At 63.9% G+C, this 17964-nt stretch overlaps 1 protein-coding gene across 1 annotated transcript in view; it reads left to right on the plus strand.

Annotated features, from left to right (window-relative positions):
- Positions 1–17067, plus strand: part of ZNF469 (zinc finger protein 469) — a 55801-nt gene extending 38734 nt beyond the window's left edge. The window contains exons 2-3 of the mRNA XM_074401249.1: positions 1653–1717; positions 3234–17067. Of these exons, the coding sequence (XP_074257350.1) occupies positions 3360–15548 (12189 nt within the window). The 5' untranslated portion in view covers positions 1653–1717; positions 3234–3359 and the 3' untranslated portion in view covers positions 15549–17067. The remainder of the gene's footprint in view (positions 1–1652; positions 1718–3233) is intronic.
- The last annotated feature ends 897 nt before the right edge of the window (positions 17068–17964 follow it).

Consider the following 17964-nt stretch of genomic DNA (forward strand, 5'->3'; position numbering starts at 1 on the left):
TGGGTGGATGCATGGACGGATAAGTAAGTGGGTGGATGAATGGGTAGATGGATGGATGGATGGATGGATGGATGGATGGATGGATAGGTAAGTGGGTGGGTGGATAGATAGATGGGTGAGTAGGTGGATGGGTGGGTGGATGGATGATGATTGATGGGTGGATGGATGGATGGATAGGTAAGTAGGTGGATGGATGGGTGGGTGGGTGGATGGGTGATGATTGACAGGTGGATGGATAGGTAGATAGATGGGTGGGTGGGTGGATGGATGATGTTGATGGGTGGAGGGAGGGATAGGTGGGTGTGTGGATATATGGATGGGTAAGTAGGTGGATGGATGGGTAGATGGCTAGGTGGGTGGGTGGATGGATGGATGATGATTGATGGGTGGATGGATGGATAGATAGGTAAGTAGGTGGATGGATGGGTAGATGGATGGGTGGGTGGGTGGATGGATGATGTTGATGGGTGAATGGAGGGATAGGTGGGTGGGTGGATAGATGGATGGGTAAGTAGGTGGATGGATGGATAGATGGATGGGTGGGTGGGTGGATGGATAGGTAGATGGATGGATGATGATTGACGGATGCACGGATGGATAGATGCATGGGCTGCTTGAGTGCCCTGAGAGCATGGCAGCTGCTTCCCCACCTGTGTGATCTCAGTGTGCAAGGAGGAAGCTGAAATGCCTTTTAGAACTCAATCTTAAAGTCAAACGCCCCCACTTCCAGCATATTCTGTTTATTAGTGGTGAGTCGGTAAGCTCAGCCACGTTCAAGTGGAGAGAACGAGGCTCCACCTCTTGAAGGGAGGAGGGTTAAAGAATGTGTGGCTATATTTTAAAACCATCCCAGAGACTGATAATTGGACAGTCTCCCTCCAGACATCAAACGCAGCCAATGCTCAGCGTTTGGAGCACAGGCTGTGGCCCATGTGGTGGCCACTGCTGTCTTGTTTCTAAGGGCCGAGTGCAGGCAGTGGCCCAGTGTCCATCCAGAGAGGCCTGGGTGCTCTGCAGCCCCAGATGGGAGGACAGCTGGGCAGAGAGTCAGAAACGTCTTCATGGAATGTTGTGGAATTATCTACAGGAGATGTCCTTGGATGGAAAAAGTCAGGTGCAGAACCGTGCAGGCAGCGGACGATCTTGTGTTCAGGGAAGGAGGAACAGGGAGTGTGCGGTCCTGTATGCTGGTATCTGCACCAGGGGACGCAGGGAAACACCAGAAGCTCCTCTGGTTTTCCCAGCGGGACTAGGGAGGGATCGTGGCAGGGGCGGGAGAGATCGTGGCAGGGGTAGGAGGGGCAGCATTCTCGCCGCAATGTCTCGATATGTAAGTCTCAGGTTTTGGAGCCCCGTGAATACAGCCTGCATCCATAAAGGCCTCACAAAAAGAAACGTAAGAGAACCGTCAGAGCTGCCGCTGAGGCAGCCAGCTGACCCCCAAACCCTCCAGGGTCCCCTGGGCCAGCTGAGCTGCCCACTGACCTCAGGGAGGAGCTCGCCCATCTCCCGGTGGCCTTTGGTGGCTTCCTGGTGCCCTGAGGCTGCAGCTGGCTCTGCCCAGGAGCCCTCACTCCCGCCTGGCTCCTGGAGCTCATGGTCCAGAGCCAAGCACCACATCGGCCCTGACATGCTTTCCATTTTCTTTGCAGCCAAGAAATTCTCATTCCTCAGGAAGTTGTGCGGCGTCCCAGCTGAGGGGCCCCTGACTCCCCAGGTATGTAGAGGCAGCAGCCTGCTCCCAGGCTGGCGGGAGGCGCCCTGGTCCTGAGGCCCACCCCCACCCTCCCGGCCTTCTTCTCCCTCTCAGGACAGTAACTGGGCCTGCCCACTGCCTCCCAAGAGCCTTCTCCTGGGCTTGCCAAGCAGGGCTTCCAGCCACAACCCTGAGCCGGGCAGGCAGGCGTGTCCCCTGGGGTTCCTCACGGTGGCCGCCCAGCCAGCAGACCTCAAGGAAGCACACCAACTCCTGCCCTTGTTAAAAGCTACTGGGCACAGCTGTGTTCCCAGCACTCCTCACCACCATCCAGGACTCAGTGAAAGCCACCTCCTCCAGGAAGCCTTTCTGATGCTCCCTCTGGGCTGAGGTCCCCACTCTGAGCCCCCTCCTCCTCCATCACCTTCTGGAGGACTGTAGCCGTGGGTAGGGGGTCTGGCCCATGGGACCCAGGCTTCATGTGGGACCTGGCTGTTGCTGTTCCTACCCCCAACAGCCTGGTCCCAGTGGGTGTCTGAGCCACGCCGGACACAGCTAAGCCCGGTGCAGAGCGAGAGGTGTGCAGGGCAGGAGCTGGCCCTCCTGGGAGGACCCCGCCTACACTGCCTGAGGCCTCCAGTGGGTTCCCCACTCCTCTGTTTATGGATTCCTCCCCATAAATTCAGAGCGACAATCACCAAGTCACCTCTGAGCCACCGTGGGCACGAGGGAGGCAGTGCAGGAAAGGGCTCGGCTGCCCGGCCTTGCTGTTGCTGCTGTCGGCATCATTTATTCATTCAACAAACCTCACCCATGAGTCCTGCCCCAAGGACCCCCAGGCCTTTGTTCCCTGGCATTGGAGCCAAGAAGAGGGAAAGGGACCCTCCTCCCAGGGTCATGGGACAGGAGGCCCCTCAGTGGAGGTGGCAGAGGAGGAAGGGACCCCCGGGACCCCCACCCACCATGACTCTTCTTCGTGCTGTGGTGTGGTGCTTACAGGCTGGAGCCTTGCCCGCCCTGGAGACCTAGGCCCAAATCGGACAGGCCCCTCCTCCCTACTGCCTCATCCCCTGCCTCCGGCCGCCAGGCCCTCCCCATGGCAGGTGCAGGCACCCACCTGGTGGGCCCTCCTAGACACTCCCGGGACCCTCCCTGGGGAGCATCTGCAGGTCGGGAGGAGGGGCCTGTCCTCTCCACAGCCCGCTGATGGATGCCCTGAGGCATTCTCACCCCTCACCCCACTCCCTCCCTCCCTTTCTCCCTCCGCTCGCCCCCCCCGCCCCCCACCAGCCCTCTTCTCCCTGACACAGGAAGGGTGGCTGCTCCATCTGGTGGGACGCCCTCTCCCTGCCTGCTTCTCCTAGGGGCTGAGCTGAACATCCCTTCTAGGCTGGGAGCCTCTGTGATGCGCACACCCCACCTCTACTGCGTCCGGCTCAGCCATTCCTGCCTGGAAAGCCAGGAAGCCCATAGAGCTCCCTGCCCAGACGGGGCCACCCACCCCTCCGCCCGGCTCACCCCTCACCTTTCCTTTCAGGCTCCACTCAGGACCATGAGCACAGGCTTCCCTGGGACCCTCCGAGGGCTGAGGATGGCTGTCCAGCCCACTCCCCGGGGCGCCCCTCGGACAGCTGCATACCCCTAGCACCAGGACGGAGGGGCCATGCCAGGGGAACGGCCCCGAGGAGCGCCAGCCCCCACCATGACAGGAGACCTGCAGCCCTGCCACGTTGCCAGCAGCCTGGGACGCCCCTCCCAGGCCCCACTGGAGGACCACAGCCCAGCCGGCAGGACTACCAAGGGTGCCAGGGAGGTTGGCAGCCGGGCCCAGTCCATGGAGCTCCCTGAGGCGCAGCCAAGGCAGGCCAGTGATGGGGAGCCCCAGCCCCCACCCCTAAGAGGCCAGGCCCTGAGCAGCACTCCCAGGAAGGGGGGCGGCCCCCAGACCCCACCAGGGAGGAGCCCCTTGCAGGCTCCCTCAAGACTGGTGGGCAAGGCAGATGGCAGCCCCCCAAAGCACTATAGTCTGAGCATCGCCAGCTCGAGAGCCAAGGCCACCCTGGACCAGATGCCTGAGAACCCACCGCTGGAGGCTGCCCAGCCCCCAGAGGCGGAGGCCCCCCGGGGCCCTGGGACGGGAGCTCCCCTCAGGCCCGGCCTCTCGAGGACCGAGGCCCAGCCCACTGCTGAAGAGCTCGGCTTCCACAGCTGCTTTCAGGAGACACCCTCCAGCTTTACCTCCACCAACTATACCTCACCGAGTGCCACCCCCAGGCCCCCAGCCACAGGGCCCCCCCAGAGCAGGGGCACCAGCCCCCTCCAGCCCAGCCCCTATCCTGAATTCCAGGCCAGTGGGGCCGACTCCTGGCCTCCCACTGCTGAGAATAGCTTCCCAGGTGCTAATTTCAGGGCTCCCCCTGCCGAGTCGGAGCCCATCCCCACAGGCAGCAGGCCCGGCGACAGCCCCGCGGGCGCTCCCTTCCAGTTCCCCTTCCCAGCCCTGCACGGGGCTGGTGCTAAACCCTTCCCTGCGAACGCGGCCGGCCACGCATTCACCGACGGGCCGCTGCTGTTTGCCTGCCACCAGCCCCGGGGAGCATGGCCGGAAGAGGCCGTGGGTGCCGGCCCAGCCTACCCCCTGCCCACCCAGTCTGCACCCTCACCCCTCTCCTGCTACCAGGGCCAGCCAGGTGGCGTCAACCCCCACAGCAACCTCAGTGGTGCCCTGTCTCCGCCTGGAGCTGCTCCCTTGGCCCCGAGACCCTTCTCCGACAGTTTGCACAAGAGCCTGACCAAAATCCTTCCTGAAAGACCACGTTCAGCCCAGGATGGGCTGGGGAGCCCAAGGGAACCCCCTAGCTCCCTGCCCCAGAGGCGCTTCCCAGGGCAGGCGTACGGAGCCAGCCGGGTGGACACCAGCCCAGGGCCTCTGGACACTGAGCTGGCCTCCCCAGGTTGCGCACCCCCCAGGCTGCCCCAGCTGTGGGACCCCACAGCAGCCCCTTACCCCACAGCTGCCAAGGGCACCCTGGCTGCCACCAGGAGTGCCTTCTTCAATGGCCAGCCCAGGCCAGGCCAGCGGCTCCGGCTCCCCCAGAGTGCACCCTTGCCATGGCCCCAGGCGCTCCCGACCGCCAGGCCAAGCCCCCACGGAATGGAGATGCCCAGCCAGCTGCTTTTCCCTGCGGGGGCCCCTGAGTGGCAGGAGGACAGCCACAGAGCCCTGAGCACTGCTGGCAAGACACCGGGACCCGGGGAGCAGCTGGCAGCCGTGAGAAGTGGCCCGGACGCCTCCCCGGTGCTGTTCGCCTACAATGGGCTGACAGACCCCGGAGCCCAGCCCCTGTTCTTCGGGGTGGCCCAGCCCCAGGTTTCACCCCATGGCACACCCAGCCTGCCCCCACCCAGGGTGGTGGGAGCCTCCCCCAGCGAGTCCCCACTGCCGTCACCGGCCACCAACACGGCCGGCAGCACGTGCTCTTCACTGTCACCGATGTCCAGCAGCCCGGCCAACCCCAGCTCAGAGGAGAGCCAGCTCCCCGGCCCACGCGGGCCCTCGGCCTTCTTCCACCCACCCACTCACCCCCAGGAGACGGGCAGCCCCTTCCCATCCCCGGAGCCGCCCCACTCCCTCCCCACCCACTACCAGCCAGAGCCGGCCAAGGCTTTCCCTTTCCCTGCAGATGGGCTGGGAGCTGAGGGTACCTTCCAGTGCCTGGAGGAGACCCCATTCCACCACGAGGGCCCCGAGGTGGGCCGGGGAGGGCTTCAGGGTTTCCCCCGCGTGCCACCACTGTACCCCGCACAGCACTTCTCCCTCAGCAGCGCCAGCCTGGACCAGCTGGATGTGCTGCTGACCTGCAGACAGTGTGACCGCAACTACAGCAGCCTGGCAGCCTTCCTGGCACACCGGCAGTTCTGCGGCCTGCTCCTGGCCAGGGCCAAGGATGGCCACCAGCGTTCCCCAGGTCCCCCTGGGCTCCCCTCGCCCACCACTGCCCACAGAGTCCCCGCCGACGCACATCCCGACATGCTCAACCACTCGAAGGCCTTCCTGCCAGCTGAGGATGTCCAGGCCGAGGGCAAAGACGACCCCCTGAGAACGGGCTTCTTACCCAGCCTGGCCGCCACCCCCTTCCCGCTCCCTGCCTCGGACCTGGACATGGAGGATGACGCCAAGCTGGACAGCCTCATCACCGAGGCGCTCAACGGCATGGAGTACCATTCAGACAACCCCGAGATCGACAGCAGCTTCATCGACGTCTTCACAGACGAGGAGCCTTCCGGCCCTAGAGGTCCCAGCACTGGGCAGCCCCCTAAGACGAAGGCGGGGGTGATTCTGGAGAACAAAGCTCCACCCCCACTCCCAACAGCCACACCAGACCCCCAAGCTCCCCGCCCTGGGGACAGAGGCTGCCCAGCCCGAGGCAGGCCCAAAACACGTTCCCTGGGTCTGGCCCCCACGGAGGTGGACGCGCCCAGCCAGGGCAGGCAGCAGAGAAGAGGGAAGCAGTTGAAGCTGTTCCAGAAGGATCTGGACACCAGTGCAGCAGAGAGGCTGGGTGGGGGTGGCAGAGCCGCCCTGAGGCCCAGGAGGAGGAAGGGCAGTCATGGGCAGCGGCCCCCACCCTGTCCCCGGGACCTTAGAACGCAGGCCCCCGAGAGCCATGCAGACCCCATGCCCCAGGTCCGGAGAGCCGCCACCCTCCCTGAGGAGACCAGGAGCTCCCCACGCCTCCGACTGCCCCCCAGGAAGGACTCCAGGAGGAGGAAGGCTCGGGACGGCGCCTGGGGCAAGGAGCTCATCCTGAAGATCGTGCAGCAGAAGAACAAGCACTACCAGCGGCTGGGGCGGCATGTGGGCAGGCGGGGGTCCCTGGCGGCCAAGAGGCCCCAGGCCCGTGCCGGGGACCGCAGGCTCCAGGAGTACGACTACGCCTCTGAGTCCGAGGAGGACCAGCCTCCTCCGCAGCGGGGTCCTGGCCTCAGAGGCCGGAGGTGCCGAGGTGAGAAGAGGCAGGAAGTGGACTTGACCCAGGGTCCCGGAGAGCAGCGGAAGCACAGGAAGGCAGTGAGGCAGGAAGCCGGCAGGGACAGAGCCCCCCACAACCCCGAGGAGCCAGGCAGGCCTTGCCCAGACCCCAGCAGGAGCTCCGAGGCCCACGGCCCACCGCAAAGCCTGGAGGCCGGAGCGGCTGCCAGGGAGAGAGGCCCCAAGTGTGCTGATGGCCCCTCACTGGCCCCCAAGGATCCCCTGCAGGTCCCCACCAACACCCAGACCCCCGAGGAAAACCACCCACCTCTGGACTTCCCCCGGGAGGCCGAGGAGCCTGAAATTGTCAAAGGGTCACCCGTGGACACCTCAGAACTCACAGGGGTTTTGAGTTCTTCTCCAGCCAGCTGTGTGGAAGGAAGCCCCAGCCTCCGGACTCCAGAGCAGCTGCAGCCCAGCACACAGGACACGGGAAGCCTCGACCACGTGGCACCCCACGCCACCGTGGCATCTCACAGGAGTGCACCAGCGCCAGGCGTGGGCAGCCTGCTGGATGGCCCTGGGTGCACAAAGGCCCCCATCTGCCACAACAGAGAAGAACCCCCTGCCCACCATCCTGCAGAATTTCTGGCACCCACGGCTATCCCCTCGAGTACTGCCTACCCCAGACCCAGCATTCTGTCTTCAAAGATCTCCAGTTTTGGCTGTGACCCTGCTGGTTTTAACGGAGACCCCATGGGGGTTCCAGTTGCCAAAAAGGGGCCTCAGGCCTACGGCAGCCCCCATGGTGAGTTGTTCCTTGGACCTAAAGACCTGGCTGGCTGTTTCCTGGAAGACCTGCACCCCAAGCCCTCAGCCATGGACGCCCCACCGGCCAGCAGCTCCTGCCTTTGCCGGGACGGCGAGGATGCTGGCTCCCTTGAGCCACTGCTGCCTAAGAGCCTCCCCGGCACGGCTGGAATGGACCCAGAGAGAGCCACGTCGCCACTGACCTTGGAGTCCACGTCCCTTTTTCCAGGACTGCAGCTGGACAGATTCGACCCACCCCTCTACGGCAGCCTGTCTGCAGACAGGGGCCCCCAGGTGCCATTCACATGTGCTGACCCTCCCCAAAAGCAGCCCCCATCAGACCCACCGTTCCCCACTTTTTTGCTGCTTGAAGAAGTACCCCCGATGCTGCCCGACCATTTTCCTGATCCCTCAGGGGGAAAGGTGCTCAATAAGACGTGTCCCCCTGAACAGACAGCAGCCCCCGGCGCCCCAGCTTTGCCTGGGAAGGGAAGTGGATGTAGCGTTGCTCTTATGAGCCACCTGTCTGAGGACGAACTGGAGATCCAGAAATTGGTCACCGAATTAGAAAGTCAACTGCAAAGGAGCAAAGACACACCTGGGGCCCCAAGAGAGCTCGGAGAAGCTGAGTCTGGGGGCAGGGTGGAGCCGAGCACGGGCACAGAGGCACCCTCCCCGCTGCCCACCTGCCAGGCCACCATGCCCCACAAGGACACACTCTCGGCGGCTGACGTCACAGTCACTGGGGAATCCACTGCACCTCGGGAGGGTGCAGGACCAGCTGTGGCCACCATGGAAGGGGTTCAGCAAAGGCCCACGGCGACATGGCCCTGCCCAGCTTCCTTCCACCCAGGAAAAACAGCCCCTCTCCCCTGCGCCCAAGAAGACCTGGTTTCTGGATCTCCTTTCAGCCCCACGGGAGCCAGCTTCCATTTTCAGCTGGTGCAGAAAGCCAGAGTCTCCAAGACTGGACTCCACCAGGCAGAAGGGGACAGCCGGGCCCCTCAAGATGTCTGCTTACCTGAAGGGGACAGTGGGGCCTCCCAAGATGTCTGCTTGCCTGGAGGGGACAGCGGGGCCCCCCAAGATGTCTCCTTGCCTGGAGGAGACAAAGGGGCCCCCCAAGATGTCTGCTTATCTGAAGGGGACAGTGGGGCCCCCCAAGATGTCTGCTTGCCTAGAGGGGACAGCGGGGCCCCCCAAGATGTTTGCTTGCCTGGAGAGGACAGCAGGGTCCCCCAAGATGTCTGCTTGCCTGAAGGGGACAGCGGGGCCCCCCAAGATGTCTGCTTGCCTGGAGGGGACAGCGGGGCCCCCCAAGATATCTGCTTGCCTGGAGGGGACAGTAGGGCCCCCCAAGGTGTCTGCTTGCCTGAGCCCAGCAAGCAGCCAGGGCCACCACTGGATGCCAGGAGTTTAGCAAAGAACAACCCTGACCAGGAGCTTTCGTTTCCTAAAAATAAGGAGGTCACCAGCTCACAAGAAAGTGAAGACACCCTGCGGCCGCTTCCCTGTGAACAGAGAGGATGGCTTTTCCCAGGACCCGGCACCGAAGACGGGCCCCGCCCAGAGGTCCCAGCTCTGCAAGCCTTCGGCAGCCCTACAGTCCATCTGGCCCCTGACTTGGCATTTCAGGGTGACAGGGCCCCACCGCTGGATGCCACTTGGCCTTTTGATGCCAGTCAGAGCCATGCTGCCCAGGGACATTCTGCAGGCAGAGCAGGCAGGCGCCTCTACCCCGCATCAGGGAGGCCTGGCTTGGAGGGTCATTCGTTTGCACCGGCGGGGGCCTCCTCGATGACCACCCCCCAGGGCAGGAGGGCTTGGTTTGTCCCTGTGCCAAGTCCCGCCTGTGTGTCTGACACACGTCCCGGCAGGAGGTCCCAGGACCCAGCCTCAAGCCCCCTACGTCAGCTCTCCATCCTGGGGCCTGGAGCAGCTGAGAGTAAAGATGGCATCCCAGCCTTGCAAGAGCCAGCACCTGCTGCCCAGAGCCCTCCTCAAGGGAACCCCTCAGATCTGGAAGGGGGCACTGTGAAAGGAGGGAGGGTGGCCTGTGGCCCCGCCCTGGGCCCTCTGGAGGGTGTGGAGGTGACAGCTCTCCCCACAGTGGCCGGACATCAGCTGGGGCTGGAGGCAGATGGACATCAAGGCTTTCTTGGCCAAGCTGAGAAAACCCAGGTCCAAGGCAGAGCCAGCCGGCTTCAGTCAGTGAACGGAGGGAGCCCAGGGGGGGCGGGTAACCTCTCCTCTGTCAATGCCAGTCCCAAAACAGCACTGGCCAGGCCTGCCACAGGTGCAGTCCTGCTAGAGAAATGCGAGGGAGTTAGGGCAGCCATGAGCCTTCAGGGCGAGGCCCCGCACCGCCCAAGCCTCCTGTCCCCGGATAGGGAGTCCCTGACGCTCGCCTTGACAGCAGCCGACACCCAAAATGCACCCGAAGGCTGGGCTCTACAGAGGGCGTCCAGCCTGGTCCTGAACAAGCCGTTGCTGGCCACAGGGGAGAGTCCAGCACCCTCCATCGGGGACCTGGCCGCCTGCGCCCCCTCACCATCTTCTTCAGCCACCCCTATGCCCTGCAACCTCGGGCCCCTGCCCCATGAAGACCCACCCACCTCTCCCTCCAGTGCCACCAGAGCCCAAGGTGGGCTGAGGGGGCAGCTGCCAGCATCTCCATCCTGCAGGGACCCTCCCAGCCCCCAGCACCCGCCAGCCTATTCTCCTGCCCAGGCACCTCTGGAAGAGGCAGATGCTATTCCAGCCCACACAGATACTGGGGCTGGGGATCCCCCAGCAGCTCCCCCACCTTTGACCACAAGCCCGTGTGATCCTAAGGGAGCCTTGGCCCACTGCATCCTCCAGGGAAAGGACAGCCCCCTGGAAGACGCTTCCTCCCAGTGTCCTGGCTCAATTAGTGCCGTAGCCTACACTCAGGGCAGGGGCAGCCCCGAAGACAGCACTTTAAGAATTCCAGAGGATTCCAGAAAAGGGAAGCTGTGGGAGTCTCCTGGCCGAGCCACCTCTCCCCCGCTGGCAGGGGCTGTCTCCCCCACCATGGCCTTGAGGGCTGCTGACCTGTCCAACACTCTCAACAAAGATGTGCCACAGGCAGGCAGAGGACCCCCAGGGCTGGAACCCCAAAGCAGGGGAGCCCCATCCCACACCAATTCTGACAGGATGCCCAGCGGCTACTCAGATTCTCCAAGCAACGCTGCCCACCTCAGCCACAGGGAAGCCCACGCTGTCACAGCTGTGCCCACTGTGCCTCCCACGCCACCGGGTGCAAGGTCGGACTCCCCCACCTGCCTGGAAGGTGAGGCGGGGACCAGCAGCAAGGGGCCAGAGCACCCAGGGACCCCTGAGGCTGGGCACTCTGGTGGTGCCACAGTGCCCAGTGTTACCTGCCCTTCCACAGGGCTCTGCTTGGGCGTAACCACAGCTCCAAGCAGCACAGCAAGTGACTTCCAGTCGGACTCCCCCAAAAGCCACAGAAATGCCTCCCACCAGACTTCCCAGGGGGACCCCCTCGGTCCCCAAGACCTCAAACAGGGGCCTCATCGCTATAAAAAGAAGCCAGTGTCTACAGAGAACGGCCAGGCTGCGCTCGGGCCTGTGACCTGTGAGGTCTGCACAGCTTCCTTCCGCTCCCGGCCGGGCCTGAGCCGGCACAAGGCCAGGAAGCACCGGCCACGCCCGGGAGCGTCCCCACAGCCGAGCCCAGCGGCCCTGCCTGCTCAGCAGCCTCCGGGACCCCCAACCCAGAAGTGCCAGCCCCCCAGGAAGAAGAGCTGCAAGGCACCTGGGAAGGAGAGACCAAACCACTCTCGGGGGTACTCCGGCCACACCGCCCGGGGCCTGAAGGAGGTTCTAAGGACACCCAGCTCCGCACACAGCCAGCAGCAGCACCCGCCAAGCCCCGCTGAGCATGGGGTGGACGTGAAAGCTCCAGCCTCCAAGCCAAGACCAGACCAGGTCAGGGAAGATGAGCTCCATCCCAAACAGGCAGAGAAAAGAGAGGGCCGGAGGCGACGTGGAGAGCCCATGGCGGACTCCGCCAGCCACTCCAAGGGGAAGTCGAGTAAGAAAGCAGGAAAGCTGAGAGGGAGAAGGCTCTGGGAGGACAGCGCTCCTCCAGTCTCTGCTGAAGTGAGTTCAGATGGGCGCGGCCCCAGACCATCTCACGCAGCAGCCAGCTCCACCGCCCCCTCTAGCCACGGCCTCCCTGTGGAAGGACGGCCTGAGGCTGACAAGGAGCAGCCGCCTCGCTGGACCACGCCTGGGCCTAGGGTGATGGAGGGTGCTGCGGGGACTGACCTGGAGGCTCTGTGCGCAGGGGAGCCTGGGGCCCAGACGCTACCTGGAGATCAGATGGTGCGTCCAGGGAGGATGGACGGTGCGGCTCTCGGGGAACGGTCAGTTAGGCAGAAGGGAGCCTTGGCGAGGGGGCTCCGGAGACCGAGAGAGACCAAGGCATTGGGTGTTTGCAAAGCGTCTGGGAGCACGCCGGCGGAGGACAGCAGCAGGGCCCGCAGCGGGTCCGAGCAAGGCGTCTGGGAGGAGCTCACGAGCCCCTCGGGTGCCCCTGGGTTTCCCGAGACTTCCAGCTATCCAGTGGACAGCACCACCAGCGGCTGCCTCCAGGGCCTCCCGGAGAACCCAGACACCCAGGGTGGAGTCCCAGGGCCTGAGGGCCCCACTCCTGAAGCCCCCGGCTCCAGTGCCGAGGATCCTCCAAGCTTGTTTGATGACGAGGTCTCCTTCTCCCAGCTCTTCCCTCCCGGCGGCCGCTTGACCCGAAAGAGGAACCCTCGCGTCTACGGGAAGCGCTGTGAGAAGCCAGAGCCCCAGCTACCCACCCAGCCCAGCGTGGACGAGGGCCCCACACTCAGCCCAGCCTGCCTGCCCATGGACCTCAGCGACTCCGGCTCCCTCTGCCTGTGCCATGAGGATCCATGGGAGGACGAGGACCCCGCAGGCCTGCCTGAGTCCTTCCTCCTGGATGGGTTCCTCAGCAGCCGGGTGCCTGGCATTGACCCCTGGGCCCCCGGCCTCAGCCTGTGGGCCCTGGAGCCTGGCAAGGAAGCCAGTGCAGAGCAGCTGCCCTCCCGTTGCCCGGAGGACGATCAGCCCGAGGCCATTCCCGAGCTGCACATGGTCCCGGCGGCTTGGAGAGGCCTAGAGCTACCGGCCCCTGCCAATGACGCCTCCTCTTCTCTTGGAGACGTGAGCCCCGAGCCCCCCAGCCTGGAGAGAGAACGCTGTGACAGTGGGCTGCCCGGGAATGGCCACCTGCTGCCGCTCCGGACCGCAGACTGGGAGACACTGAGCTCCGAGTTTCAGATGCGAGACCTGTGCTTTCTGAGACCCTTTGAAGACCCCACAGGTCTCCCAACCACCAGCTTCTTAGACTTCGAGGCCACGGCGAGCTCCCGGGGGCCACAGAACGGAAGGACGGAGGCGGCCACGGGGGCGGGTAGGGCCCAGGGCCGAGGGCGGCTGACCAAGGGCAAGCGGGCCTCCTACAAGTGCCGGGTGTGCTTCCAGCGCTTTCGCGGCCTGGGCGAGCTGGACCTGCACAAGTTGGCACACATGCCCGCGCCACCGCCCACCTGCTACATGTGCGTGGAGCGCAGATTCGGTTCGCGGGAGCTGCTGCGGGGGCACCTGCAAGAGAGACACGCGCAGAGCAAGGCGGGGCCCTGGGCCTGCGGCATGTGCCTGAAGGAGGTGCCCGACATCTGGATGTACAACGAGCACCTGCGGGAGCACGCCGCCCGCTTCGCCCGCAAGGGGCAGGCGCGGAGGTCTCTGGGGGACCTGCCCAGAGGCCTGCAGGGCAGCAGTGCCATTGCTCAGCTTCTGAGTGGCATCATGGAAGCCACCCCCAAACCCCACAGGGACAAGCACTCCGTCGGCAAGACAGGCGGGAGCCCGGGAGACTCCTCGGGGCCGGAGGGAGAGGCCGGGAAAGACAGCAGGAGCCAGAGGGCGAAACCTGGCTGGTTCAGCACCCCTAGCCACCCAGACAGGGCCGTGACACCAGACAGCATCTGTGCCAACACACTGGCCAACCTGGGCAGCCCTGCAGCCTGCGAGAAGCCCGCTCGGGCCTGCGGCTCGACCCTGCTCCCGGGTCCCGCCAAGACCACTCCCATCCCGTCCCCAGGCTCCTGGCCCGGCGGGGAGCCCCTCCTGCAAGCCGTCCCGGTGCACCAGGCCTGCAAGGACCCCTCCCGCGACTGCCACCACTGCGGGAAGCGCTTCCCCAAGCCCTTCAAGCTGCAGCGCCACCTGGCGGTGCACAGCCCACAGCGCGTCTTCCTGTGCCCCCGGTGCCCCCGGGTCTACTCCGAGCACGGGGAGCTGCTGGTGCACCTGGGCGGGGCGCACGGGCTGCGGGAGCCGCTGGAGCTGCAGCACACACCACTCTACGCCTGCGAGCTCTGCGCCACGGTCATGCACATCATCAAGAAGTCCTTCGCCTGCAGCTCTTGCAACTACACCTTTGCCAAGAAGGAGCAGTTTGACCGCCACATGGACAAGCACCCCCGGAGAGAGCGGCAGCCCTTCACGTTCCGCGGTGTGCGGAGGCCTGGAGCACCGGGGCAGAAGTCCCGGGCCCTCGAGGTCACACTGCCCAGCAAACGGCGTAAAGTGGCCATGCCCGGCAGTGCCCCCGGGCCCGAGGAGGACAGCCCCACCCTGAGCGAGGGGTCCCTCCCAGCCCTGCTCCAGCTCTGCCCGGAGGTGGCTCCCAGCACAACCAAGGGATGGCCCGAGACCCTAGAGAGGCCTGCAGACCCTGGGACCCTCCCAATCAGGGGTTGCGATCGGCCATCTGACCACCAGGAGTGTCCCCCGCCGTCTCTGTCTCCGTACCCAGCTGCCTTGGCTGAGGGCAGAGGGGACTGCGAGCCAGACAGAGCCCCAGAGAGGCCAGAGGATGAGGCTTCTGCAGGCAGCCCTGGGACTCTTCTCCAGCAAGCTCTTCCACTGGGGGCATCTGTGCCGAGGCCAGGAGCCAGAGACCAAGATGCAGAGGGAAAGAGGGCTCCCCTCCTGTTCTCAGGGAAACGCAGGGCCCCAGCTGCCCAAGGCAGAGGTGCCCCTGACCATTTCCAGCAAGATCCTACCCTGCTTCCAAAACAGAAGCAGGTGTCCTCAAGCCACATGGCATCTGAGGGGGGTCCTGGAGGCCCCTTCCACAAGGGCAGTGCCACCAAGCCTGGGGGCTGCCAGAGCTCATCAATGGACAGGTCGGCAGCATCCACCCCCAGCAAAGCGCCCAAGTTCCCAGTGCATCCAAGGAAGGCGGTGGGGAGCCTGCCACCTGGGGAGCTGGCCCGTGGCACAGAGAACGGGATGAAGCCCGACACCCCCAAAGCCAAACCAGGCCCCAGCCCCCAGGACAGTGGAAGCCCTCGCCCTGGCACCAAGACGGGCGGTGGCAGCCAGCCCCAGCCAGCCAGTGGGCAGCTCCAGAGTGAGACAGCCACTACCCCAGCCAAGCCTAGCTTCCCCAGCCAGAGCCCGGCACCAGACAGGCTCCTGCCTCGAGCCCAGGCCAAGAGCTGCACCAAGGGGCCAAGGGAAGCTGGTGAGCAGGGGCCCCACGGGAGCCCGGGTCCCAAGGAGAAGGGAGAAATCAGCATGAAGAGGAAAAAGAGCCAGGCCCCGGGGGCAGCCAGGACTGAGAGTGTGGGGAGCTTCGGGAGAGCCCCCTCGGCCCCTGACAAGCCCCCCCGGACCCCTCGGAAGCAGGCAACTCCCAGCCGTGTGCTCCCGGCCAAGCCCAAACTCAACAGCCAGAACAAACCCAGGCCACCACCCTCAGAGCAGCGGAAGGCAGAGCCGGGCCATGTGCACAGGAAGGACAGACTGGGCAAGGCCTTCCCCCAGGGGCGACCCCTGCTCAGGCCCCCCAAGAGGGGCAGAGCTGTCCGCGGTGCTGAACCTGCAGAGCCACACACCCGCCAGACCGCCGAGGCCCAGAGTGACCTCCTTAGCCAGCTCTTCGGGCAAAGACTAACTGGATTCAAAATCCCTTTAAAGAAAGATCCTTCTGAGTAATTTACAGGAGCAAGAGCCTGGGAGCAGAGCTGGGGGTGGCCAGCTCCAGCTCCCTGAGACGGTTTACTCTGTGGCCACTTGACTTCTTGTGCCTTGATGTCAGAGCTGAGGTTGTGACACTTTGAACAGGGCCCAGGGTGGCCCTTTCTTGCTGGAAGGCTGCGGGTGAAAGACGGGGCCACTGCAGCCCCTTTGAGACCACACAGCTGCTTTCTTGGTACCAAGTACTTGAAGAGACAGCACCTTATCCCCCCGACCCACAGCCTTGTACCCTCTTGGCAAGGCACCGACACCATAGAAGCCAATAATTGGAGATTTGCACAGCCTCCCATTCCCCATACGAAGCAGGGAAGTAAGTCGAGGCAGCCATGGGATGATGGCAGGTTCCCCCTTAGTCTTGCTGCTGTTGCTGGAGTTCCAAAGTGACCTTAGAAACCACGTAGGGGAAGGCAGTGCTCGCCACTTAGAAGAGCTGGTTCTGAGCCGCCTGGTCCCCCAAGAGCACAACAGGCCTCCTCCCTCTGACCACAGGGTCGTGCTAGCCTGTTTGTGCTGCCAGAGAAAAGCCCATCTCTAGCGCACCTTGATCCTGGGAACCAGGTTTCCATATGGAACTGGGAAGAAACAGCGCCTGTGCCAGCTCCCACGGGTTCTCCCGGTGCCCCCCAGCCTCCATGACCGCCTCTGGAGCCCACCTGCTGTACGGAGCTCTGGGCTCTGCCTATCTGCAATGTTACTCTGAAGTTTCTGGTGCTATTTTGGTGTTGTAATGTGAATACAGGCTTCCTTGATTTTTTTTAATGAGGGGATCAGGTGAGACAGATGGGGTCAGAGAGGCCCCCACCGCTGCATGGAGGGCACAGGCACCCACGTGTGGCACTCTCTCCCTGCCTCCCCTGCCAGGCTGTGAGCCCTAGGTCTGTGTGGCCAGACGGGGATGCTGAGGCGCTGCCCAGCCAAGGAGGCCTCGGGCGAGGACTGACCCAGGCCCAGGACGCACATGTCCGCTCACAGAGCCAGCCGTGTCTGTGAAGGTGGGTAGAAGGCAGGAGAGCTTCCTTCTCTCCATAAGTATCTTGAAGACTCATGGTTTGTTTTGCTCTGTTGTTTAGTTTTTATCTTGGGTGCAATGTATATGTCAAAAGTTTTTATTTTGATATTTGAAAGAGACCAAATCAGGCCCAGATGGCCTCTCTGGAAGGTGCTGTGGGCCATTCACAATGCCTCCTGCCTCTGGAGTGTCGTAAAGCAGGCACGGAGGGGCCCTGAGGTTGTACTGTAAACGTCATAGTGACTCGTCTTTTCAAATATATTCCCACTATTTTCGCAGAAAACCTCCCAGCTGTGTGACGTCTGTCCTCCCACCGGTCCCCACCTCACCTGCACCTCCCAGAGCCTCAGAACGTGGCTCCCGGGGTGTCTGTGCCGCAGTCACTCTTGGGCCACTGTGGGCCATGGCCGTGTCCTAAGAACACCCCTTCAGCAGTGGGGGGGTGGCCCAGGCTTTCCAGAAAGGGGCAAGCCCACCCTGCCATCCTCGTTGAGGACCTCACACACTCCCCAGGAGGAACAGAAGGGAGGCTGAGGAGTCCTGGCGCCCCTCCCCCACGTCAGAAGCATCATGAGGGGCCCAGGGAGCAACTGGGCTGGCCTTATCCACAGAGAAGGCAGGGCTGAGGGAGGGTGAGCATGGGGACCTGGGCTCTGCCACCCTTGGGCCCCCCCCCAGGCACCCGTCTGGTGTGAATTTCCGGGCTTCACGCACCAAGACGTGGCCCTCCCAGGCTGGGGAGCCAGGCCCCTCACCTGCACAGAGACACGGCCTTGTCCCCTCCTCCCCCACGCTCTGGTCCGTGCAGGCGTCCACGTGCCCCTGCCTCAGCCTGCTCCCTCCTGTGCCCTTCCAAGCTTCTCCTGAGACTGCCTTCTGGCACGGCCTCGTGCCTGCCGCTGACCATCACGGCATCCTCTTGCCCTCTTGGCCGCTGGACTTCCTCAGCTCTCATCCCTTCCCCAGGCGGGCACTGGGCCTCCCCTGCCTTCTGCTTCTTGCTGGTGGAACTCACACCACAGGGGCATCTGCAAAGGGGCTCAGTGTGGGGAGGGCAGTGCCTGATGTCGAAGCCAGTGTCTCAGGGTGGATGTCAGACACCGTCACGCCAGCTGCAGAGCTGGGGGCATGGGGAGCTCCAGACCCCAGTAGGACCCGGGTGGGATCTTACAACCATTCCCAGCAGGGCAGCAACACCTTCTCGCTTGTTAACACGTGAAGATCATGAGACCATCAGCAGTGCTGCCTCAGTCTCCCCCTCTGTTTCCAAAGCTTCTTGGTTCTGGGGTGAGGTCCTCAGGGAGCAGAGCAGCTCCACTGAGGACAACACAGGGAAGGGAAGGGGCAGCAGGAGGGGTGGAACCA

This window comes from Saimiri boliviensis, chromosome 1 (assembly GCF_048565385.1).
Source record: "Saimiri boliviensis isolate mSaiBol1 chromosome 1, mSaiBol1.pri, whole genome shotgun sequence".
Lineage (NCBI taxonomy): Eukaryota > Metazoa > Chordata > Mammalia > Primates > Cebidae > Saimiri > Saimiri boliviensis.